At 54.8% G+C, this 24,233-nt stretch overlaps 1 protein-coding gene across 12 annotated transcripts in view; it reads left to right on the forward strand.

Annotated features, from left to right (window-relative positions):
- Window positions 1-24,233, forward strand: part of LOC140481781 (rho-related BTB domain-containing protein 1-like) — a 742,286-nt gene that overhangs the window by 440,707 nt on the left and 277,346 nt on the right. For all 12 annotated transcript variants that reach the window (XM_072578316.1, XM_072578319.1, XM_072578321.1 and 9 more), the window contains 2 exons: window positions 174-367; window positions 14,888-14,991. In XM_072578316.1, the coding sequence (XP_072434417.1) occupies window positions 174-367; window positions 14,888-14,991 (298 nt within the window). The remainder of the gene's footprint in view (window positions 1-173; window positions 368-14,887; window positions 14,992-24,233) is intronic.

Raw genomic sequence — 24,233 nt, forward strand, 5'->3', positions numbered from 1 at the left:
TCCCTCCAGCCTGAATTAGATCATGATTTAATGTTGATCAGATAAGCAGAAACCACACATGAGCCCAGTTAACAAGAGTGGGATCACAGGGTTAAACTCAGGGTGCAGTGGAGACAGATGGTGGGAGAGAGTTTGATGGTCACTAAATGACTGTTTCTGCTTTGCATTTACAGGAATGGACATCGATGTAGACTATGAGCGACCGAATATAGAAACAATTAAATGTGTCGTAGTTGGAGACAATGCAGTGGGAAAGACAAGGCTGATTTGTGCCAGAGCCTGTAACGCCACCTTAAGCCAGTACCAGCTGCTAGCTACACATGTGCCTACTGTTTGGGCAATTGACCAGTATCGGGTCTGCCAGGAGGTAAGTCAGACTCCATTGCTGAATACTGCAGGCCAGAGTGTCTTATATTACCATAGATTCATACAACCCAAAAGGAGACCGTGCAGCCCAACCTTCCTCTGCTGGCTTTCTGAAGGAGTTGTGTGATTAGTCCTGTAGTCCAGCTTTCTGCCTATACTTCTACAAACCCTTATGAAAGCCCCTTTTATTCCAGTACCAATTTGACAATGTGTTCCTGATCTTAACAACCTTCTGCATGAAGTAATGTCTCCTAACTTCCTGTGGAGTTCCCTCGTCAGTTGGTGTGAAGTGTATAATATTGGATTAGTGGTGCTGGAAGAGCACAACAGTTCAGGCAGCATCGGCTTTTGCCCGAAACGTCGATTTCGCTGCTCGTTGGATGCTGCCTGAACTGCTGTGCTCTTCCAGCACCACTAATCCAGTATTTGATTTTCAGCATCTGCAGTCATTGTTTTTACCATGAAGTGTATAAACCCATTTGACAGAGCAAAGAGTTCCTCCCTCTAACAAAATACCAGTACATTTGAAAAAGATATTTTATATAAGTGGCGAGTAATTATATTAATTATATTCTGTACTAATAATACCTTATGGAAGGAAAACAATCCTAGTTTCTCTAATCTCTTTATGTAACTCATGTTCTTCATCACAAGTGTCAGCCCATATATATTTCCTTTATGCTTGCAAGCAACAGAATTTAAATCTTTATATTCCAAATCCACAATATCTTGCAGGGTGAGAAAAATCATGGGCTACTTGACCAGGGATCCCTGAACATTGTGGACAGGGTAGGTTTTGTTTTCAGTTGTGAGGTAAGGCTGTTGCTGGCTGTATTTGTTGAACCAGATAAGTTTTTGGGACCATCAATAACAACTTCAGGATATTGCCAGGGTTGGAGGATCTGAGCTACACGGAGAGGCCGAACAGGCTGGGGCTGTTTTCCCTGGAGCGTCGGAGGCTGAGGGGTGACCTTATAGAGGTTTATAAAATTATGAGGGGGATGGATTGGGTAAATAGGCAAAGTCTTTTCCCTGGGGGAGTCCAGAACGAGAGGGCATAGGTTTAGGGAAAGATATAAAAGAGACCTAAGGGGCAACGTTTTCACTCAGAGGGTGGTACGTGTATGGAATGAGCTGCCAGAGAATGTGGTGGAGGCTGGTATCTGGTCAGCATGGACGGGTTGGACTGAAGGGTCTGCTTCCATGACTCTATAACATTTCCTGAATTATTAGCCCACCAACATTTAATAGGGTAATTCGAAAGGAATACTGGAGACTTGCCTTTCTCAGTGAGAGATAGATGATCAGAGCAGGCCAGTGATGTTGGTGAGGCCACAGCTGGAGGTCTGTGGGCAGTTCATGTCCCCACACAATAGGAAGGATGGGATTGTACTGGAGGGGGGTACAGAGGGAGATTCATCAGGATGGTGTCTGGGATGGAACATTTCAGTGATGGAAGAGAGGCTGGTGTTCTTTGGAGCAGAGATGGTTGGGGGGGGGGGGCTGTAATAGAGGTGGATAAGATTATGAGGAGCATAGACGGGGGGGGGGATAGAAAGTAGCTGGTCCCCTTCATCAAAGGGTCAATACCAACAGGGCAGAATTAAAGCTAGGCCAATATTTATTACCCATCCCAAATTGCCCAGAGGACAGTTAAGAGTCAACCCCATTGCTGTGAGTCTGGAGTTATGTGTAGGCCCAGACCAGGTAAGGATAGCAGTTTCTTTCCCTAAAGGACATGAGTGAACCAAATGGGTTTCTCCTGACAATTGACAACAGTCATCTTCAGACGACTAACTCCAGATACTTACTAAATTAAAATTCCACCAACTGTCATGGCAGGATTTGAACCTGGGTCCTTGGAGTTTATCTGGGTCTCTGGATTAATGGGCTTGTGATGATACTACCAGGTCATCACCTCCCCATAGAAAGGATGGAAATAACGAGAAAGGAAATAATGTCAAATATAGAAATGGAAGGCAAGCACAAAGAACAGGATCAGGATCAGGAGCAGGAGCAGGATCAGGATCAGGATCAGGATCAGGAGCAGGAGCAGGAGCAGGAGCAGGATCAGGATCAGGAGCTGGAGCAGGATCAGGAGCAGGATAAGGAGCAGGAGCAGGAGCAGGAGCAGGATCAGGATCAGGAGCAGGAGCAGGATCAGGAGCAGGAGCAGGATCAGGAGCAGGAGCAGGAGCAGGAGCAGGAGCAGGATCAGGATCAGGAGCAGGAGCAGGATCAGGAGCTGGAGCAGGAACAGGATCAGGAGCAGGAGCAGGATCAGGATCAGGAGCAGGAGCAGGATCAGGATCAGGAGCAGGAGCAGGAGCAGGAGCAGGAGCAAGAGCAGGATCAGGAGCAGGAGCAGGAGCAGGAGCAGGATCAGGATCAGGAGCTGGAGCAGGATCAGGAGCTGGAGCAGGAGCAGGATCAGGATCAGGAGCAGGATAAGGAGCAGGAGCAGGATCAGGAGCAGGAGCAGGATCAGGAGCAGGAGCAGGAGCAGGAGCAGGAGCAGGATCAGGATCAGGAGCTGGAGCAGGATCAGGAGCAGGATCAGGAGCAGGAGCAGGAGCAGGAGCAGGATCAGGAGCAGGAGCTGGAGCAGGAGCAGGAGCAGGATCAGGAGCAGGATCAGGAGCAGGAGCAGGATCAGGATCAGGAGCAGGAGCAGGAGCAGGAGCAGGAGCAGGAGCAGGATCAGGATCAGGAGCAGGAGCAGGATCAGGATCAGGAGCTGGAGCAGGATCAGGAGCAGGATCAGGAGCAGGAGCAGGAGCAGGAGCAGGAGCAGGAGCAGGATCAGGATCAGGAGCTGGAGCAGGATCAGGAGCAGGATCAGGAGCAGGAGCAGGATCAGGAGCAGGAGCAGGAGCAGGAGCAGGAGCAGGATCAGGATCAGGAGCTGGAGCAGGATCAGGAGCAGGAGCAGGAGCAGGAGCAGGAGCAGGAGCAGGAGCTGGAGCAGGAGCAGGAGCAGGATCAGGAGCAGGATCAGGAGCAGGAGCAGGATCAGGATCAGGAGCAGGAGCAGGAGCAGGAGCAGGAGCAGGATCAGGATCAGGATCAGGAGCAGGAGCAGGAGCAGGAGCAGGATCAGGATCAGGAGCTGGAGCAGGATCAGGAGCAGGATAAGGAGCAGGAGCAGGAGCAGGATCAGGATCAGGAGCAGGATCAGGAGCTGGAGCAGGAACAGGATCAGGAGCAGGAGCAGGATCAGGATCAGGAGCAGGAGCAGGAGCAGGAGCAGGAGCAAGAGCAGGATCAGGAGCAGGAGCAGGATCAGGAGCAGGATCAGGATCAGGAGCTGGAGCAGGATCAGGAGCTGGAGCAGGAGCAGGATCAGGATCAGGAGCAGGATAAGGAGCAGGAGCAGGAGCAGGAGCAGGAGCAGGAGCAGGATCAGGATCAGGAGCTGGAGCAGGATCAGGAGCAGGATCAGGAGCAGGAGCAGGAGCAGGATCAGGATCAGGATCAGGATCAGGAGCAGGAGCAGGAGCAGGAGCAGGAGCAGGAGCAGGAGCAGGATCAGGATCAGGAGCAGGAGCAGGAGCAGGAGCAGGAGCAGGATCAGGATCAGGAGCAGGATCAGGATCAGGATCAGGAGCTGGAGCAGGAGCAGGAGCAAGAGCAGGATCAGGAGCAGGAGCAGGATCAGGAGCAGGAGCAGGATCAGGATCAGGAGCAGGAGCAGGATCAGGATCAGGAGCAGGATCAGGAGCAGGAGCAGGATCAGGAGCTGGAGCAGGAGCAGGAGCAGGATCAGGAGCAGGATCAGGAGCAGGATCAGGAGCAGGAGCAGGATCAGGAGCAGGAGCAGGATCAGGAGCAGGAGCAGGATCAGGAGCAGGAGCAGGAGCAGGAGCAGGAGCTGGAGCAGGAGCAGGAGCAGGAGCTGGAGCAGGAGGAGGAGCAGGATCAGGAGCAGGAGCAGGAGCAGGAGCTGGAGCAGGAGCTGGAGCAGGAGCAGGATCAGGAGCAGGATCAGGAGCTGGAGCAGGAGCAGGATCAGGAGCTGGAGCAGGAGCAGGAGGAGGAGCTGGAGCAGGAGCAGGATCAGGAGCTGGAGCAGGAGCAGGATCAGGATCAGGATCAGGATCAGTAGCTTGATCAGGAGGAGGAGCAGGAGCTGGAGCAGGAGCAGGAGCAGGAGCTGGAGCAGGAGCAGGAGCAGGAGCAGGAGCAGGAGCAGGAGCTGGAGCAGGAGCTGGAGCAGGATCAGGAGCAGGATCAGGAGCAGGATCAGGATCAGGAGCAGGAGCAGGAACAGGAGCAGGAGCTGGAGCAGGATCAGGAGCTGGAGCAGGATCAGGAGCTGGAGCAGGAGCAGGAGCAGGAGCAGGATCAGGAGCAGGAGCAGGAGCAGGAGCAGGAGCAGGATCAGGAGCAGGAGCAGGAGCTGGAGCTGGAGCAGGAGCAGGAGCTGGAGCAGGATCAGGAGCAGGAGCAGGAGCAGGAGCAGGAGCTGGAGCAGGAGCAGGAGCTGGATCAGGAGCAGGATCAGGATCAGGATCAGGATCAGGAGCTGGAGCAGGAGCAGGAGCTGGAGCAGGAGCAGGAGCAGGAGCAGGAGCAGGATCAGGATCAGGATCTGGAGCAGGATCAGGATCAGGAGCAGGAGCAGGAGCAGGAGCAGGAGCAGGATCAGGATCAGGAGCAGGATCAGGATCAGGAGCAGGAGCAGGAACAGGAGCAGGAGCTGGAGCAGGATCAGGAGCTGGAGCAGGATCAGGAGCTGGAGCAGGATCAGGATCAGGAGCTGGAGCAGGAGCAGGAGCTGGAGCAGGAGGAGGAGCTGGAGCAGGAGCTGGATCAGGATCAGGATCAGGAGCAGGATCAGGAGCTGGATCAGGATCAGGATCAGGATCAGGAGCAGGAGCTGGAGCAGGAGCAGGAGCAGGAGCAGGAGCTGGAGCAGGAGCTGGAGCAGGAGCAGGAGCTGGATCAGGAGCAGGATCAGGATCAGGATCAGGAGCAGGAGCAGGAGCAGGAGCAGGAGGAGGAGCTGGAGCAGGAGCTGGATCAGGATCAGGAGCAGGATCAGGATCAGGATCAGGAGCTGGATCAGGAGCAGGAGCTGGATCAGGATCAGGAGCAGGAGCAGGAGCAGGAGCAGGAGCAGGAGCAGGAGGAGGAGCTGGAGCAGGAGCTGGATCAGGATCAGGAGCAGGATCAGGATCAGGAGCAGGAGCTGGAGCAGGAGCTGGAGCAGGATCAGGAGCAGGAGCAGGATCAGGAGCAGGAGCAGGAGCTGGAGCTGGAGCAGGAGCAGGAGCAGGATCAGGATCAGGACCTGGAGCAGGAGCAGGAGGAGGAGCTGGAGCAGGAGCAGGAGCAGGATCAGGAGCTGGAGCAGGAGCAGGATCAGGAGCTGGAGCAGGAGCAGGAGGAGGAGCTGGAGCAGGAGCAGGATCAGGAGCTGGAGCAGGAGCAGGATCAGGATCAGGATCAGGATCAGTAGCTTGATCAGGAGGAGGAGCAGGAGCTGGAGCAGGAGCAGGAGCAGGAGCTGGAGCAGGAGCAGGAGCAGGAGCAGGAGCAGGAGCAGGAGCTGGAGCAGGAGCTGGAGCAGGATCAGGAGCAGGATCAGGAGCAGGATCAGGATCAGGAGCAGGAGCAGGAACAGGAGCAGGAGCTGGAGCAGGATCAGGAGCTGGAGCAGGATCAGGAGCTGGAGCAGGAGCAGGAGCAGGAGCAGGATCAGGAGCAGGAGCAGGAGCAGGAGCAGGAGCAGGATCAGGAGCAGGAGCAGGAGCTGGAGCTGGAGCAGGAGCAGGAGCTGGAGCAGGATCAGGAGCAGGAGCAGGAGCAGGAGCTGGAGCAGGAGCAGGAGCTGGATCAGGAGCAGGATCAGGATCAGGATCAGGATCAGGAGCTGGAGCAGGAGCAGGAGCTGGAGCAGGAGCAGGAGCAGGAGCAGGAGCAGGATCAGGATCAGGATCTGGAGCAGGATCAGGATCAGGAGCAGGAGCAGGAGCAGGAGCAGGAGCAGGATCAGGATCAGGAGCAGGATCAGGATCAGGAGCAGGAGCAGGAACAGGAGCAGGAGCTGGAGCAGGATCAGGAGCTGGAGCAGGATCAGGAGCTGGAGCAGGATCAGGATCAGGAGCTGGAGCAGGAGCAGGAGCTGGAGCAGGAGGAGGAGCTGGAGCAGGAGCTGGATCAGGATCAGGATCAGGAGCAGGATCAGGAGCTGGATCAGGATCAGGATCAGGATCAGGAGCAGGAGCTGGAGCAGGAGCAGGAGCAGGAGCAGGAGCTGGAGCAGGAGCTGGAGCAGGAGCAGGAGCTGGATCAGGAGCAGGATCAGGATCAGGATCAGGAGCAGGAGCAGGAGCAGGAGCAGGAGGAGGAGCTGGAGCAGGAGCTGGATCAGGATCAGGAGCAGGATCAGGATCAGGATCAGGAGCTGGATCAGGAGCAGGAGCTGGATCAGGATCAGGAGCAGGAGCAGGAGCAGGAGCAGGAGCAGGAGCAGGAGGAGGAGCTGGAGCAGGAGCTGGATCAGGATCAGGAGCAGGATCAGGATCAGGAGCAGGAGCTGGAGCAGGAGCTGGAGCAGGATCAGGAGCAGGAGCAGGATCAGGAGCAGGAGCAGGAGCTGGAGCTGGAGCAGGAGCAGGAGCAGGATCAGGATCAGGACCTGGAGCAGGATCAGGATCAGGATCAGGAGCAGGATCAGGAGCAGGAGCAGGAGCAGGGGCAGGAGCTGGAGCAGGATCAGGAGCTGGATCAGGAGCAGGAGCAGGATCAGGAGCAGGATAAGGAGCAGGAGCAGGAGCAGGAGGAGGAGCTGGAGCAGGAGGAGGAGCTGGAGCAGGAGCAGGATCAGGATCAGGAGCAGGATCAGGATCAGGATCAGGAGCAGGAGCAGGAGCAGGAGGAGGAGCTGGAGCAGGAGGAGGAGCTGGAGCAGGAGCAGGATCAGGATCAGGAGCAGGATCAGGATCAGGATCAGGAGCAGGAGCAGGAGCAGGAGCAGGATCAGGAGCAGGCCCTTGGCCCACCACGAATTCAGCAAGACTAGATGTGGAGATGCCGGTGTTGGATTGGGGTGGACAAAGTTAAAAATCCCACAACACCAGGTTATAGTCCGACAGGTTTATTTGGAAGCACTAGCTTTCAGAGCGCTGCTCCTTCATCAGGTGATTGATGCTGCTGGTCTTGATGAAGGAGCAGCGCTCTGAAAGCTAGTGCTTCCAAATAAACCTGTCGGACTATAACCTGGTGTTGTGGGATTTTTAACTTCCAACACATGATGCCTTCCTAAACTAAAAATCTTTTGTCTTCACGTGGTCCATATCCTTCTATTCCTTGTTTATTCAGAAGATACAAAAGTTTAAAATCAGATCCAAAGAGATTCAAGAAAAGCCTCTTTGCTGCTGTTATCAGAATTAGAAACCAATCTCTCACATATTAGAGCTGAACATTGTCTGCACCTTTTTTCCAGCTGTAACACTATGTTCTGTTTCTCTGATGTACTTATGTAAGGTATGATTTGATGCAAAACAATACTTTTCACTGTGTTTCAGTTCATATGACAATAATAAATCCAATCAAAATCAAATCAGCTCACCATGTATCTCATCTGGCTTCAAACTTTGTACCAGCCTGCCATTGTCAAAGTCAAAATAATTATGGTCAGCAGGGGGCAAATTGTTGGAGCTGCATTCAGACTTCTGATTAAATCTCCCCTCAATCTGATCTGGTATAGGGAGAACACCCAGCTTATCCAATCTTTCTTCACAGCTACATTTTTCCAATCTGACAGCATCCTCATAAATCTCTTCCTCTTATCCAGTGAAATAATGAAGAGACTCAAACTTCACACAGGACTGAACTAGTGGCCTTGTTAATTATATATACCATTCCAGCAGAATCTCTCTCCTCTTCTATCCTATACTTCAACTAATCAAGGAAAGGTTTCTATTTTCCTCCTTAACCATCTGGTCAACCAGTCATGTTACCTTGAAGACCCTGTGGAGATGCACTCTGAAGGCCCTCATTCCCTCAACACCTTTCATTGTGTTCCCTTATTTGTGTCTTCCTGTGCACTAGAGAAGAGCAACATTAGCAAGATCGCATTACTTGAAGTTAGAGAGGTCCATTTATGGTTCCTGTTCATTCCTGATGAAGGGCTATGCCTGAAACGTCGACTCTCCTGCTCCTCGGATGCTGATTGACCTGCTGTGCTTTTCCAGCACCACGCTCTCGATTCTGATCTCCAGCATCTGCAGTCCTGAACCTGGATGTTATAGAGTCATCGAGATATACAGCATGGAAACAGACCCTTCGGTCCAACCCGTCCGTGCCGACCAGATATCCCAACCTAATCTAGTCCCACCTGCCAGCACCCGGCCCATATCCCTCCAAACCTTTCCTATTCATATACCCATCCAAATGCCTCTTAAATGTTGTAATTGTACCAGCCTCCACCACATCCTCTGGCAGCTCATTCCATACACATACCACCCTCTGTGTGAAAATGTTGCCCCTTAGGTCTCTTTTATATCTTTCCCCTCTCACCCTAAACCTATGCCCTCTCGTTCTGGACTCCCTCACTCCAGGGAAAAGACTTTGTCTATTTACCCAATCCATCACCCTCATAATTTTGTAAACCTCTATAAGGTCACCCCTCAGCCTCTGATGCTCCAGGGAACACAGCCCCAGCCTGTTCAGCCTCTCCCTGTAGCTCAGATCCTCCAACCCTGGCAACATCCTTGTAAATCTTTTCTGAACCCTTTCAAGTTTCACAACATCTTTCCGATAGGAAAGAGACCAGAATTGCACGCAATATTCCAACAGTGGCCTAACCAATGTCCTGTACAGCCGTAACATGACCTCCCAACTCCTGTACTCAATACTCTGACTAATAAAGGAAAGCATCCCAAACGCCTTCTTCACTATCCTATCTACCTGCGACTCTACTGACAAGGAATTTTCATGGTGAAACTTATTCATTCTTTTGAAGGAGTGATAGGAATTATCTTTCAATAGTATTTTCTGAGAAGCTGTGAGTGTGAGACTCCATTGTCAACAGTTGCATGATTAGTGGCTTGACCACACATGCTGAATATCAGAGCAACCGATAGAGTCCAGAATATTCTATGCTTTAGCCTTTTGCCTTCAAGAATAACCCATTGACCAAAGTGTTTCTTTTTCCAGAGAGTGAACCTTTTCAGAGAGCTATTGGGTCAGTCAGTGGGGGAAATCTAGTTACAGATGAGTTAGATTCATGGGAGATTTAGCTGGCAACATGTAGTTGATTGGTCTGTGAAGAGGTGCCCACGTAGCAATGCTGTGGCTGACTGCCTGCTGACTGCTCTGTGATTAGCCTTCCAGGGCGGGAACAGCTTGTCAAAGTGAATGTTTGACAGAAAAAGAACCATTAGACCCCTGCCAGAACCACATCTGTTCTCTCCTCTACAGTGGAAATCACCTGAAGCTTGAAAAATGGCAGTTTATTTTTCTCTCTGTTCCTGTCTGTATTTGTCTGCGTTTTTGGGGGAGTTTAAAAGGAGGTTAGAGGTTTTATTAGTAGAGTTCTTTGCTGTCTATTCACAGTTTTTTTTAACCTGTAATTAGTACCTATCTATTTAAAAAGAAAATGTAATTTGTGTTCAGTTCCGAAATCTGGTGTGTGCTTTCCAAGCACCTGGGTCTAAAGGACAGGGATAGTGGGGAATATTTTTACCTTCTGTGATGACTGTAGGAATAGGGGACTTGATTCCAAGGGAACTATCCCAGAGAGTGGTTTAAGCATTTATACTTCTCTTTTATTGGCTTTGTATATTAACCAGTCATTCTCCCTTTGTTGAATGAATTTTGTTTTGATAATAAACCAATAATTTGTGTTTATTAAGGTTCATAGATGTTGTTATTGAAAATCTGATATAGATAAGACGCATTATTGGTTACCTTGGGAACTGAGATGTTGTGACCTGTGAAATGCTAATCTTGGGGTGTGACAGTGCACACACCTCCAGCCTCACAATGGTGTCAGCTCTCTTTGGGAGAGATCCTTTATTCCAGAGCAGGCTCAATGGGCTGAATAGCCTTTGTCTACATCCGATTCGTATGTTTGTACCTCCTGACAAAAAGCAACCAAGTTAATTAGACATGGTCTTGACTAATCTTTATTTACCCATCCCCTCTCATTACATGCCTATGACTAAGGTTAGATTATCTTGCCATTATTTACTCATCTGTTCCTCACTCCCTTTTTGAACAAAGGTAGAGCATTCGCAGTCCTCTGGCACCACACCTGTATCAGCTGAAGATTGGAAAGTGTGTGATTTCCTCCCTGGCTTTTTCCAGCAGTTTGGGTTCATTTCACTATCTCCCCTTGTCACCTCAACTCCACTTTCCTAACGATCCCTGGTAACCTTTCAACCTCTTGTTTGTTGAGAGTTTGTTTTTATTCATTTTGTGGGATGTGAGTGTCGCTGGCTGGGCCCAGTATTTATTATCCCATTCCTAGTTGCCCCTTGAGAAGCTGCCTTCTTGAACCACTGTAGTCCATGTGCTGTTGGTTGACCCACAATGCCCTTAGGGAGGGAATTCCAGGATTCTGACCAGCGATAGTGAAGGAACGGTGTTATATTTCCAAGTCAGGATGGTGAGGGTCTTGGTGGGGAACTTACAGCTGATGGCGTTCCATGTATCTGCTGCTCTTGTCCTTTTAGGTGGAAGTGGTTGTGGGTTTGGAAGGTGCTGTCTGAAGATCTGTGGTGAATTTCTGCAGTGTATCTTGGACAAATGATAGATAGGTTTTTAGGGAGTCAGGAGGTGAGTTACTCGCGGCAGTATTCCTAGCCTCTGACCTGCTGTTGTAACCTGTGTGTTTATGTGGTGAGTCCAGTTGAGTTTCTGGTCAATGGTAACCCCCAGGATGTTGATAGTGGGGGATTCAGTGAGGTAAAAACAATGACTGCAGATGCTGGAAACCAGATTCTGGATTAGTGGTGCTGGAAGAGCACAGCAGTTCAGGCAGCATCCAAGTAGCTTCGAAATCAACGTTTCGGGCAAAAGCCCTTCATCAGGAATAAAGGCAGTGAGCCTGAAGCGTGGAGAGATAAGCTAGAGGAGGGTGGGGGTGGGGAGAGAGTAGCATAGAGTACAATGGGTGAGTGGGGGAGGGGATGAAGGTGATAGGTCAAGGAGGAGAGGGTGGAGTGGATAGGTGGAAAAGGAGATAGGCAGGTAGGACAAGTCCGGACAAGTCATGGGGACAGTTACTGAGCTGGAAGTTTAGAACTCGGGTGAGGTGGGGGAAGGGGAAATGAGGAAACTGTTGAAGTCCACATTGATGCCCTGGGGTTGAAGTGTTCCGAGGCGAAAGATGAGGCGTTCTTCCTCCAGGCGTCTGGTGGTGAGGGAGCGGCGGTGAAGGAGGCCCAGGACCTCCATGTCCTCGGCAGAGTGGGAGGGGGAGTTGAAATGTTGGGCCACGGGGCGGTTTGGTTGATTGGTGCGGGTTTCCTGGAGATGTCCCCTAAAGCGCTCTGCTAGGAGGCGCCCAGTCTCCCCAATGTAGAGGAGACCACATGGGGATTCAGTGATGGCAACACAGTTGAATGTCAAGGGGCTGGTGGTTTGATTGTCTCTTATTTGTGATGGTCATTTGTTTGGCATTTGTGTGGCACGAATGTTACTTGCCACTTGTTGGCCCAAACCTAGATATTGTCCAGATCTTGTTACATTTTAGCACGGACTGCCTCAGTATCTGAGGAGTTGCAATTTGTGGTGAACACTGTACAATCCCCACTTCTGACCTAATGACAAAGAGAAGGTCATTGATGAAGCAATTGAAGATGGTTGGGCCTAGGACACTACCCTGAGGAACCCTTGCAGAGATGCCCTGGAGCTGAGAAGACAGACCCTCCACAACCACAACCATCTTCCTTTGTGTCAGATATGACTCTAACCAGCAGAGTGCTTGCCCCCTGACACCCTTTGAGTCCAGTTTTGCCAGGGCTCCTTGATGCCACACTCAGTCAAATGCAGTCTTGATATCAAAGGCTGTCATTTCCCCTCCCCTCTGGAATTCAACTCTTTTGTCCATGTTTGACCCAAGGCTGGAATGAGGTCAGGAGCTGTGTAACCGTGATGGAACCCAAACCGGGCGTCACTGAGCAGGTTATTGCTGAGCAGGTGCTGCTTGACTGCACTGTTACTGACCCCTTCCATCACCTTACTGAGGATGGAGAGGAGACTGATTGGGGCGGGGAATTGGCCGGGTTGGGTATGTCCTGTATTTGTGTACAGGGTATACCTGGGCAGATTTCCACATTGTCAGGTAGATGCTAGTGTTGTAACTGTACCGGAACCGCTATCCAAATGATTTGCAATTTCATCCTTTATAATTGACTCCAGCATCTTTCCCACCACTGAGGTCAGACTAACTGATCTATAATTCCCTGCTTTCTCTCTCCCTCCTTTCTTAAAAAGTGGGACAACATTAGCCACCCTCCAATCCGCAGGAACTGATCCTGAATCTATAGAACGTTGGAAAATTATCCCCAATGCATCCACGATTTCTAGAGCCACCTCCTTCAGTACCCTGGGATGGAGACCATCAGGTCCCGGGGACTTATCAGCCTTCAGACCTAACAGTCTCTCCAACTCCATTTCCTGCCTAATATAAATTCCCTTCAGTTCAGTTCCTTCAGCCACTATTACATCTGGGAGATTGCTCGTGTCTTCCCCAGTGAAGACAGATCTGAAGTACCTATTCAACTCTTCTGTTATTTCCTTGTTCCCCGTAATAAATTCCTGTCTATCACTTACTGTTTGGCATGAAGTAGTCCTGTTTGGTAGCTTCACCAGGCTGTCACCTCACCTTGAGGTCTGCCTGGTGCTGCTCCTGGCCTGCCCTCCTGCCCTCCGGCACTCTCCAGGGTTGATCCTCTGGCTTGGTGGTAATGGTTGAGTGGGGGATATGCTGGGCCATGAGGTTACAGATTGTGCGGGAGTACAGTTCTGCTGCTGGTGATGACCCACAGTGTCTCATGGATGCCCCGTCCTGAGTTGCTAGATCTTAGCAAGTTTTGAGCAGATTTGTAGCTCAGGTTGAAGTTCTGGATGTAGGTTTGCTCGCTGAGCTGGAAGGTTCATTTCCAGACGTTTCATCACCATACATCTTCAGTGAGCCTCCAGACAAAACACTGCTGATTATTCCTGCTTTCTATTTATATGTTTGGGTTTCTTTGGGTGAATGGTGTCATTTCCAAAGGTGATGTCACTTCCTGTTCCTTTTCTCAGGGGGTTGTAAATGGGGTCTAACTCAATGTGTTTGTTGATAGAGTTCTGGTTGGAATGCCATGCTTCTAGAAATTCTCGGACGTGTCTCTGTTTGGCTTGTCCTAGGATGGATGTGTTGTCCCAGTCGAAGTGGTGTCCTTCCTCATCCGTACGTGAGGATTCTAGTGAGAGAGGGTTATGTTGTTTTGTGGCTAGTTGGTGTTTATGTATCCTGGTGGCTAGTTGTCTGCCTGTTTGTCTAATGTTCTCGCATTAGTGTTTGGTACAGTTCTCGCACGGTATTTTGTAAATGATATTAGTTTTGCTTGTTGCCTGTATAGGGTCATGAGCTGCTGTCCTAGTGTGTTGGTGGGTTTGTGGGCTACCACATTAACTAGCCACAAAGTGACATGACCCTCTCTCACTGGTATCCTCACGTACGGATGAGGAAGGACACTACTCCGACTGGGACAACAAATCCATCCTAGGACAAGCCAAACAGAGACACGTCCGAGAATTTCTAGAAGCATGGCATTCCAACCAGAACTCTATCAACAAACACATTGAGTTAGACCCCATTTACAACCCCCTGAGAAAAGGAACAGGAGATTACGTCACCATAGGAAATGACATGACCAACCCAAAGAAACCCAAACATATAAATAGAAAGCAGGAATCATCAGCTGTACTTCGTCTGAAGATTCACTGGAAGTGTTACCTGGAATGGTGACGAAATGTCTGAAAATGAACCTTCTTGTTAGATCTGTTTGAACTCTGTCCCATTCAGCAGGGTGACAGTGCCACACAACACAATGGAGGGTATTCTCAATATGAAGGTGGGATTTTGTCTCCACAAGGACAGTGCGGTGGTCACTCTCACCGATACTGTCATGGTCAGATACACCTGCAGCCGGCCGATTGGTGAGGATGAGGTCAGTATGGTCTTCCCTCTTGTTGGTTCCCTCCCCACCTGCCCCAGACCCAGTCTTTTAGGTTATTGCAGTGAATCTCCTCTCCACCCGTTCCAGTGCGATCACATCCTCCCAGGAATGTGGCGACTGGAACTGCAAACAAGAGTTTATCTGTGGTGTAATCAAGTTGGAACAGGATTTGCCAACTCCTATATTCTACCCCTGCCTGGGTTAATGAAGCTCCACGTGCTGTATGCCATCTTTCCCACCCTGACTACCTGTGCTGACACTGTTAGGGATCTGTGTACTTTCACATCAAAATCTTTCTGTAGCCTTACTCTATCCTATTCCATCTTTGTGTTGTGAAGGTTCTGGAACGATCGCGAGATGTTGTTGATGAAGTTTCAGTTTCTCTTCGACTTTGGGATACCTTTGGTGATCATCACAAAGATCGTCGCTTTGCATATGGCCGGTAAGGTAGAAGGGTAGCATGGTCTTCTGAACGACATTTGTGGCCTGTTTCTGTGCTGGATCTCACCATCACTGTATTACATTGAGAAGGTGATATGTACTCAAATGTGAAAAGTGGAAATCCACTTGGAGCACAAAGATGACTGAATACAGCTTCTGCTGTGACACTTCATAGAAAAAAGAGAAGTTCAAAAGTCCAGAGTTGCAGATTTTAGGAATAAGTTAGAAAATGGAAAAAACTAAAAGTCAGAACCACAGTCTACCAAGACAGTCCTTGCTGGCACTCAGCTCCAGTCTACACGGGGCCTGAGCTCCAGTCTACACGGGGCCTTAGCTCCAGTCTACACCGGGCCTTAGCTCCAGTCTCCACCGGGCCTTAGCTCCAGTCTACACCGGGCCTTAGCTCCAGTCTACACGGGGCCTGAGCTCCAGTCTACACGGGGCCTTAGCTCCAGTCTACACGGGGCCTGAGCTCCAGTCTACACGGGGCCTTAGCTCCAGTCTACACGGGGCCTTAGCTCCAGTCTACACGGGGCCTTAGCTCCAGTCTACACCGGGCCTTAGCTCCAGTCTACACGGGGCCTTAGCTCCAGTCTACACCGGGCCTTAGCTCCAGCCCACACCGGGCCTTAGCTCCAGTCTACACCGGGCCTTAGCTCCAGCCCACACCGGGCCTTAGCTCCAGTCTACACGGGGCCTTAGCTCCAGTCTACACCGGGCCTTAGCTCCAGCCAACACCGGGCCTTAGCTCCAGTCTACACGGGGCCTTAGCTCCAGCCCACACGGGCCTTAGCTCCAGTCTACACGGGGCCTTAGCTCCAGTCTACACGGGGCCTTAGCTCCAGTCCACACTGGGCCTTAGCTCCAGTCTACACCGGGCCTTAGCTCCAGCCCACACCGGGCCTTAGCTCCAGTCTACATCGGGCCTTAGCTCCAGTCTACACCGGGCCTTAGCTCCAGTCCACACGGGGCCTTAGCTCCAGTCTACACCGGGCCTTAGCTCCAGTCTACACCGGGCCGTAGCTCCAGTCCACACGAGGCCTTAGCTCCAGTCTACACGGGGCCTTAGCTCCAGTCTACACCGGGCCTTAGCTCCAGTCTACACCGGGCCTTAGCTCCAGTCTACACGGGGCCTTAGCTCCAGTCCACACGAGGCCTTAGCTCCAGTCTCCACCGGGCCTTAGCACCAGTCTACACCGGGCCTTAGCTCCAGTCTACACGGGGCCTTAGCTCCAGGCTACACCGGGCCTTAGCTCCAGGCTACACCGGGACTTAGCTCCAGTCTACACCGGGCCTTAGCTCCAGTCTACACTGGGCCTTAGCTCCAGTCTACACGGGGCCTTAGCTCCAGTCTACACGGGGCCTTAGCTCCAGTCCACACGGGGCCTTAGCTCCAGTCTACACCGGGCCTGGGCCTGAGCTCCAGTCTACACGGGGCCTGAGCTCCAGTCTACACGGGGCCTTAGCTCCAGTCTACACGGGGCCTTAGCTCCAGTCTACACCGGGCCTTAGCGCCAGTCCACACGGGGCCTGAGCTCCAGTCAACACGGGGCCTTAGCTCCAGTCTACACGGGGCCTTAGCTCCAGTCTACACCGGGCCTTAGCTCCAGCCCACACCGGGCCTTAGCTCCAGTCTACATCGGGCCTTAGCTCCAGTCTACACCGGGCCTTAGCTCCAGTCCACACGGGGCCTTAGCTCCAGTCTACACCGGGCCTTAGCTCCAGTCTACACCGGGCCGTAGCTCCAGTCCACACGAGGCCTTAGCTCCAGTCTACACGGGGCCTTAGCTCCAGTCTACACCGGGCCTTAGCTCCAGTCTACACCGGGCCTTAGCTCCAGTCTACACGGGGCCTTAGCTCCAGTCCACACGAGGCCTTAGCTCCAGTCTCCACCGGGCCTTAGCACCAGTCTACACCGGGCCTTAGCTCCAGTCTACACGGGGCCTTAGCTCCAGGCTACACCGGGCCTTAGCTCCAGGCTACACCGGGACTTAGCTCCAGTCTACACCGGGCCTTAGCTCCAGTCTACACTGGGCCTTAGCTCCAGTCTACACGGGGCCTTAGCTCCAGTCTACACGGGGCCTTAGCTCCAGTCCACACGGGGCCTTAGCTCCAGTCTACACCGGGCCTGGGCCTGAGCTCCAGTCTACACGGGGCCTGAGCTCCAGTCTACACGGGGCCTTAGCTCCAGTCTACACGGGGCCTTAGCTCCAGTCTACACCGGGCCTTAGCGCCAGTCCACACGGGGCCTGAGCTCCAGTCAACACGGGGCCTTAGCTCCAGTCTACACGGGGCCTTAGCTCCAGTCTACACCGGGCCTTAGCTCCAGCCCACACCGGGCCTTAGCTCCAGTCTACACCGGGCCTTAGCTCCAGCCCACACGGGGCTTAGCTCCAGTCTACACGGGGCCTTAGCTCCAGTCTACACCGGGCCTTAGCTCCAGCCCACACCGGGCCTTAGCTCCAGTCTACACCGGGCCTTAGCTCCAGCCCACACGGGGCTTAGCTCCAGTCTACACGGGGCTTTAGCTCCAGCCCACACGGGCCTTAGCTCCAGTCTACACGGGGCCTTAGCTCCAGTCTACACCGGGCCTTAGCTCCAGTCCACATGGGGCCTTAGCTCCAGTCTACACCGGGCCTTAGCTCCAGTCTACACCGGGCCTTAGCTCCAGTCTACACGGGGCCTTAGCTCCAGTCTACACCGGGCCTTAGCTCCAGGCTACACCGGGCCTTAGCTCCAGGCTACACCGGGCCTTAGCTCCAGTCTACACCGGGCCTTAGCTCCAGTCTACACCCGGCCTTAGCTCCAGTCTACACGGGGCCTTAGCTCCAGTCCACACCGGGCCTTAGCTCCAGTCCACACCGGGCCTTAGCTCCAGTCTACACCGGGCCTTAGCTCCAGTCTACACCGGGCCTTAGCTCCAGTCCACACGGGGCCTTAGCTCCAGACTACACCGGGCCTTAGCTCCAGTCTACACCGGGCCTTAGCTCCAGTCTACACCGGGCCTTAGCTCCAGTCCACACGGGGCCTTAGCTCCAGTCTACACGGGGCCTTAGCTCCAGTCTACACCGGGCCTTAGCTCCAGTCCACACCGGGCCTTAGCTCCAGTCTACACCGGGCCTTAGCTCCAGTCCACACGGGGCCTTAGCTCCAGTCTACACGGGGCCTTAGCTCCAGTCTACACCGGGCCTTAGCTCCAGTCCACACCGGGCCTTAGCTCCAGTCTACACCGGGCCTTAGCTCCAGTCTACACCGGGCCTTAGCTCCAGTCTACACCGGGCCTTAGCTCCAGTCTACACCGGACGTTAGCTCCAGTCTACATCGGGCCTTAGCTCCAGTCTACACCGGGCCTTAGCTCCAGTCCACACGGGGCCTTAGCTCCAGTCTACACCGGGCCTTAGCTCCAGTCTACACCGGGCCGTAGCTCCAGTCCACACGAGGCCTTAGCTCCAGTCTACACGGGGCCTTAGCTCCAGTCTACACCGGGCCTTAGCTCCAGTCTACACCGGGCCTTAGCTCCAGTCCACACGAGGCCTTAGCTCCAGTCTCCACCGGGCCTTAGCACCAGTCTACACCGGGCCTTAGCTCCAGTCTACACGGGGCCTTAGCTCCAGTCTACACCGGGCCTTAGCTCCAGGCTACACCGGGCCTTAGCTCCAGTCTACACCGGGCCTTAGCTCCAGTCTACACCGGGCCTGAGCTCCAGTCTACACGGGGCCTTAGCTCCAGTCTACACGGGGCCTTAGCTCCAGTCCACACGGGGCCATAGCTCCAGTCCACACGAGGCCTTAGCTCCAGTCTCCACCGGGCCTTAGCACCAGTCTACACCGGGCCTTAGCTCCAGTCTACACGGGGCCTTAGCTCCAGGCTACACCGGGCCTTAGCTCCAGGCTACACCGGGACTTAGCTCCAGTCTACACCGGGCCTTAGCTCCAGTCTACACTGGGCCTTAGCTCCAGTCTACACGGGGCCTTAGCTCCAGTCTACACGGGGCCTTAGCTCCAGTCCACACGGGGCCTTAGCTCCAGTCTACACCGGGCCTGGGCCTGAGCTCCAGTCTACACGGGGCCTGAGCTCCAGTCTACACGGGGCCTTAGCTCCAGTCTACACGGGGCCTTAGCTCCAGTCTACACCGGGCCTTAGCGCCAGTCCACACGGGGCCTGAGCTCCAGTCAACACGGGGCCTTAGCTCCAGTCTACACGGGGCCTTAGCTCCAGTCTACACCGGGCCTTAGCTCCAGCCCACACCGGGCCTTAGCTCCAGTCTACACCGGGCCTTAGCTCCAGCCCACACGGGGCTTAGCTCCAGTCTACACGGGGCCTTAGCTCCAGTCTACACCGGGCCTTAGCTCCAGCCCACACCGGGCCTTAGCTCCAGTCTACACCGGGCCTTAGCTCCAGCCCACACGGGGCTTAGCTCCAGTCTACACGGGGCTTTAGCTCCAGCCCACACGGGCCTTAGCTCCAGTCTACACGGGGCCTTAGCTCCAGTCTACACCGGGCCTTAGCTCCAGTCCACATGGGGCCTTAGCTCCAGTCTACACCGGGCCTTAGCTCCAGTCTACACCGGGCCTTAGCTCCAGTCTACACGGGGCCTTAGCTCCAGTCTACACCGGGCCTTAGCTCCAGGCTACACCGGGCCTTAGCTCCAGTCTACACCGGGCCTTAGCTCCAGTCTACACCCGGCCTTAGCTCCAGTCTACACGGGGCCTTAGCTCCAGTCCACACCGGGCCTTAGCTCCAGTCCACACCGGGCCTTAGCTCCAGTCTACACCGGGCCTTAGCTCCAGTCTACACCGGGCCTTAGCTCCAGTCCACACGGGGCCTTAGCTCCAGACTACACCGGGCCTTAGCTCCAGTCTACACCGGGCCTTAGCTCCAGTCTACACCGGGCCTTAGCTCCAGTCCACACGGGGCCTTAGCTCCAGTCTACACGGGGCCTTAGCTCCAGTCTACACCGGGCCTTAGCTCCAGTCCACACCGGGCCTTAGCTCCAGTCTACACCGGGACTTAGCTCCAGTCCACACGGGGCCTTAGCTCCAGTCTACACGGGGCCTTAGCTCCAGTCTACACCGGGCCTTAGCTCCAGTCCACACCGGGCCTTAGCTCCAGTCTACACCGGGCCTTAGCTCCAGTCTACACCGGGCCTTAGCTCCAGTCTACACCGGGCCTTAGCTCCAGTCTACACCGGGCGTTAGCTCCAGTCTACATCGGGCCTTAGCTCCAGTCTACACCGGGCCTAAGCTCCAGTCCACACGGGGCCTTAGCTCCAGTCTACACCGGGCCTTAGCTCCAGTCTACACCGGGCCGTAGCTCCAGTCCACACGAGGCCTTAGCTCCAGTCTACACGGGGCCTTAGCTCCAGTCTACACCGGGCCTTAGCTCCAGTCTACACCGGGCCTTAGCTCCAGTCCACATGAGGCCTTAGCTCCAGTCTCCACCGGGCCTTAGCACCAGTCTACACCGGGCCTTAGCTCCAGTCTACACGGGGCCTTAGCTCCAGTCTACACCGGGCCTTAGCTCCAGGCTACACCGGGCCTTAGCTCCAGTCTACACGGGGCCTTAGCTCCAGTCTACACCGGGCCTGAGCTCCAGTCTACACGGGGCCTTAGCTCCAGTCTACACGGGGCCTTAGCTCCAGTCCACACGGGGCCTTAGCTCCAGTCTACACCGGGCCTGGGCCTGAGATCCAGTCTACACCGGGCCTTAGCTCCAGTCTACACCGGGCCTTAGCTCCAGTCTACACGGGGCCTTAGCTCCAGTCCACACGGGGCCTTAGCTCCAGTCTACACCGGGCCTTAGCTCCAGTCTACACCGGGCCTTAGGTGCAGTCCACACCGGGCCTTAGCTCCAGTCTACACCGGGCCTTAGATCCAGTCCACACCGGGCCTTAGCTCCAGTCTACACCGGGCCTTAGCTCCTGTCCACACCGGGCCTTAGCTCCAGTCTACACGGAGCATTAGCTACAGTCTACACGGGGCCTTAGCTCCAGTCTACACCGGGCCTTAGCTCCAGTCCACACTGGGCCTTAGCTCCAGTCTACACGGGCCTTAGCTCCAGTCTACACCGGGCCTGAGCTCCAGTCTACACCGGGCCTTAGCTCCAGTCTACACCGGGCCTTAGCTCCAGTCTACACGGGGCCTTAGCTCCAGTCCACACCGGGCCTGAGCTCCAGTCTACACCGGCCCATAGCTTCAGTCTACACGGGGCCTTAGCTCCAGTCCACATCGGGCCTTAGCTCCAGTCCACACCGGGCCATAGCTCCAGTCTACACGGGGCCTTAGCTCCAGTCTACACGGGGCCATAGCTCCAGTCTACACCAGGCCTTAGCTCCAGTCTACACCGGGCCTTAGCTCCAGTCTACACGGGGCCTTAGCTCCAGTCTACATGGGGCCGTAGCTCCAGTCTACACCGGGCCTTAGCTCCAGTCTACACGGGGCCTTAGCTCCAGTCTACACGGAGCGTTAGCTGCAGTCCACACCGGGCCTTAGCTCCAGTCTACACGGGGCCTTAGCTCCAGTCTACACGGAGCGTTAGCTACAGTCCACACCGGGCCTTAGCTCCAGTCTACACGGGGCCTTAGCTCCAGTCTACACCGGGCCTTAGCTCCAGTCCACACGGGGCCTTAGCTCCAGTCCACACCGGGCCTTAGCTCCAGTCTACACCGGGCCTTAGCTCCAGTCTACACTGGGCCTTAGCTCCAGTCTACACGGTGCCTTAGCTCAAGTCTACACGGGGCTTAGCTCCAGTCTACACCGGGCTTTAGCTCCAGTCTACATGGTGCCTTAGCTCAAGTCTACACGGGGCCTTAGCTCCAGTCCACACGGAGCGTTAGCTCCAGTCCACACGGGGCCTTAGCTCCAGTCTACACCGGGCCTTAGCTCCAGTCTACACGGGGCCTTAGCTCCAGTCCACACGGGGTCTTAGCTCCAGTCTACACGGGGCCTTAGCTCCAGTCTACACGGGGCCTTAGCTCCAGTCTACACGGGGCCTTAGCTCCAGTCCACACGGGGTCTTAGCTCCAGTCCACACCGGGCCTTAGCTCCAGTCTACATCGGGCCTTAGCTCCAGTCTACACCGGGCCTTAGCTCCAGTCCACACGGGGCTTAGCTCCAGTCTACACCGGGCCTTAGCTCCAGTCCACACGGGGTCTTAGCTCCAGTCTACACGGGGCCTTAGCTCCAGTCTACACCGGGCCTTAGCTCCAGTCCACACGGGGTCTTAGCTCCAGTCCACACGGGGTCTTTGCTCCAGTCTACACCGGGCCTTAGCTCCAGTCTACACGGGGCCTTAGCTCCAGTCTACACGGGGCCTTAGCTCCAGTCTACACGGGGCCTTAGCTCCAGTCCACACGGGGTCTTAGCTCCAGTCCACACCGGGCCTTAGCTCCAGTCTACATCGGGCCTTAGCTCCAGTCTACACGGGGCTTAGCTCCAGTCTACACCGGGCCTTAGCTCCAGTCCACACGGGGCTTAGCTCCAGTCTACACCGGGCCTTAGCTCCAGTCCACACGGGGTCTTAGCTCCAGTCTACACGGGGCCTTAGCTCCAGTCTACACCGGGCCTTAGCTCCAGTCCACACGGGGTCTTAGCTCCAGTCCACACGGGGTCTTAGCTCCAGTCCACACGGGGCCTTAGCTCCAGTCTACACCGGGCCTTAGCTCCAGTCCACACGGGGTCTTAGCTCCAGTCCGCACGGGGCCTTAGCTCCAGTCTGCACGGGGCCTTAGCTCCAGTCTACACGGGGCCTTAGCTCCAGTCTACACCGGGCCTTAGCGCCAGTCCACACGGGGCCTGAGCTCCAGTCAACACTGGGCCTTAGCTCCAGTCTACACGGGGCCTTAGCTCCAGTCCACACTGGGCCTTAGCTCCAGTCTACACCGGGCCTTAGCTCCAGCCCACACCGGGCCTTAGCTCCAGTCTACACCGGGCCTTAGCTCCAGCCCACACGGGGCTTAGCTCCAGTCTACACGGGGCCTTAGCTCCAGTCTACACCGGGCCTTAGCTCCAGCCCACACCGGGCCTTAGCTCCAGTCTACACCGGGCCTTAGCTCCAGCCCACACGGGGCTTAGCTCCAGTCTACACGGGGCCTTAGCTCCAGTCTACACGGGGCTTTAGCTCCAGCCCACACGGGCCTTAGCTCCAGTCTACACGGGGCCTTAGCTCCAGTCTACACCGGGCCTTAGCTCCAGTCCACATGGGGCCTTAGCTCCAGTCTACACCGGGCCTTAGCTCCAGTCTACACCGGGCCTTAGCTCCAGTCTACACGGGGCCTTAGCTCCAGTCTACACCGGGCCTTAGCTCCAGGCTACACCGGGCCTTAGCTCCAGTCTACACCGGGCCTTAGCTCCAGTCTACACCCGGCCTTAGCTCCAGTCTACACGGGGCCTTAGCTCCAGTCCACACCGGGCCTTAGCTCCAGTCCACACCGGGCCTTAGCTCCAGTCTACACGGGGCCTTAGCTCCAGTCTACACCGGGCCTTAGCTCCAGTCCACACGGGGCCTTAGCTCCAGACTACACCGGGCCTTAGCTCCAGTCTACACCGGGCCTTAGCTCCAGTCTACACCGGGCCTTAGCTCCAGTCCACACGGGGCCTTAGCTCCAGTCTACACGGGGCTTTAGCTCCAGTCTACACCGGGCCTTAGCTCCAGTCCACACCGGGCCTTAGCTCCAGTCTACACCGGGCCTTAGCTCCAGTCCACACGGGGCCTTAGCTCCAGTCTACACGGGGCCTTAGCTCCAGTCTACACCGGGCCTTAGCTCCAGTCCACACCGGGCCTTAGCTCCAGTCTACACCGGGCGTTAGCTCCAGTCTACACCGGGCCTTAGCTCCAGTCTACACCGGGCCTTAGCTCCAGTCTACACCGGGCGTTAGCTCCAGTCTACATCGGGCCTTAGCTCCAGTCTACACCGGGCCTTAGCTCCAGTCCACACGGGGCCTTAGCTCCAGTCTACACCGGGCCTTAGCTCCAGTCTACACCGGGCCGTAGCTCCAGTCCACACGAGGCCTTAGCTCCAGTCTACACGGGGCCTTAGCTCCAGTCTACACGGGGCCTTAGCTCCAGTCTACACGGGGCCTTAGCTCCAGTCTACACCGGGCCTTAGCTCCAGTCTACACCGGGCCTTAGCTCCAGTCCACACGAGGCCTTAGCTCCAGTCTCCACCGGGCCTTAGCACCAGTCTACACCGGGCCTTAGCTCCAGTCTACACGGGGCCTTAGCTCCAGTCTACACCGGGCCTTA

This window comes from Chiloscyllium punctatum, chromosome 1 (genome assembly GCF_047496795.1).
Source record: "Chiloscyllium punctatum isolate Juve2018m chromosome 1, sChiPun1.3, whole genome shotgun sequence".
Lineage (NCBI taxonomy): Eukaryota > Metazoa > Chordata > Chondrichthyes > Orectolobiformes > Hemiscylliidae > Chiloscyllium > Chiloscyllium punctatum.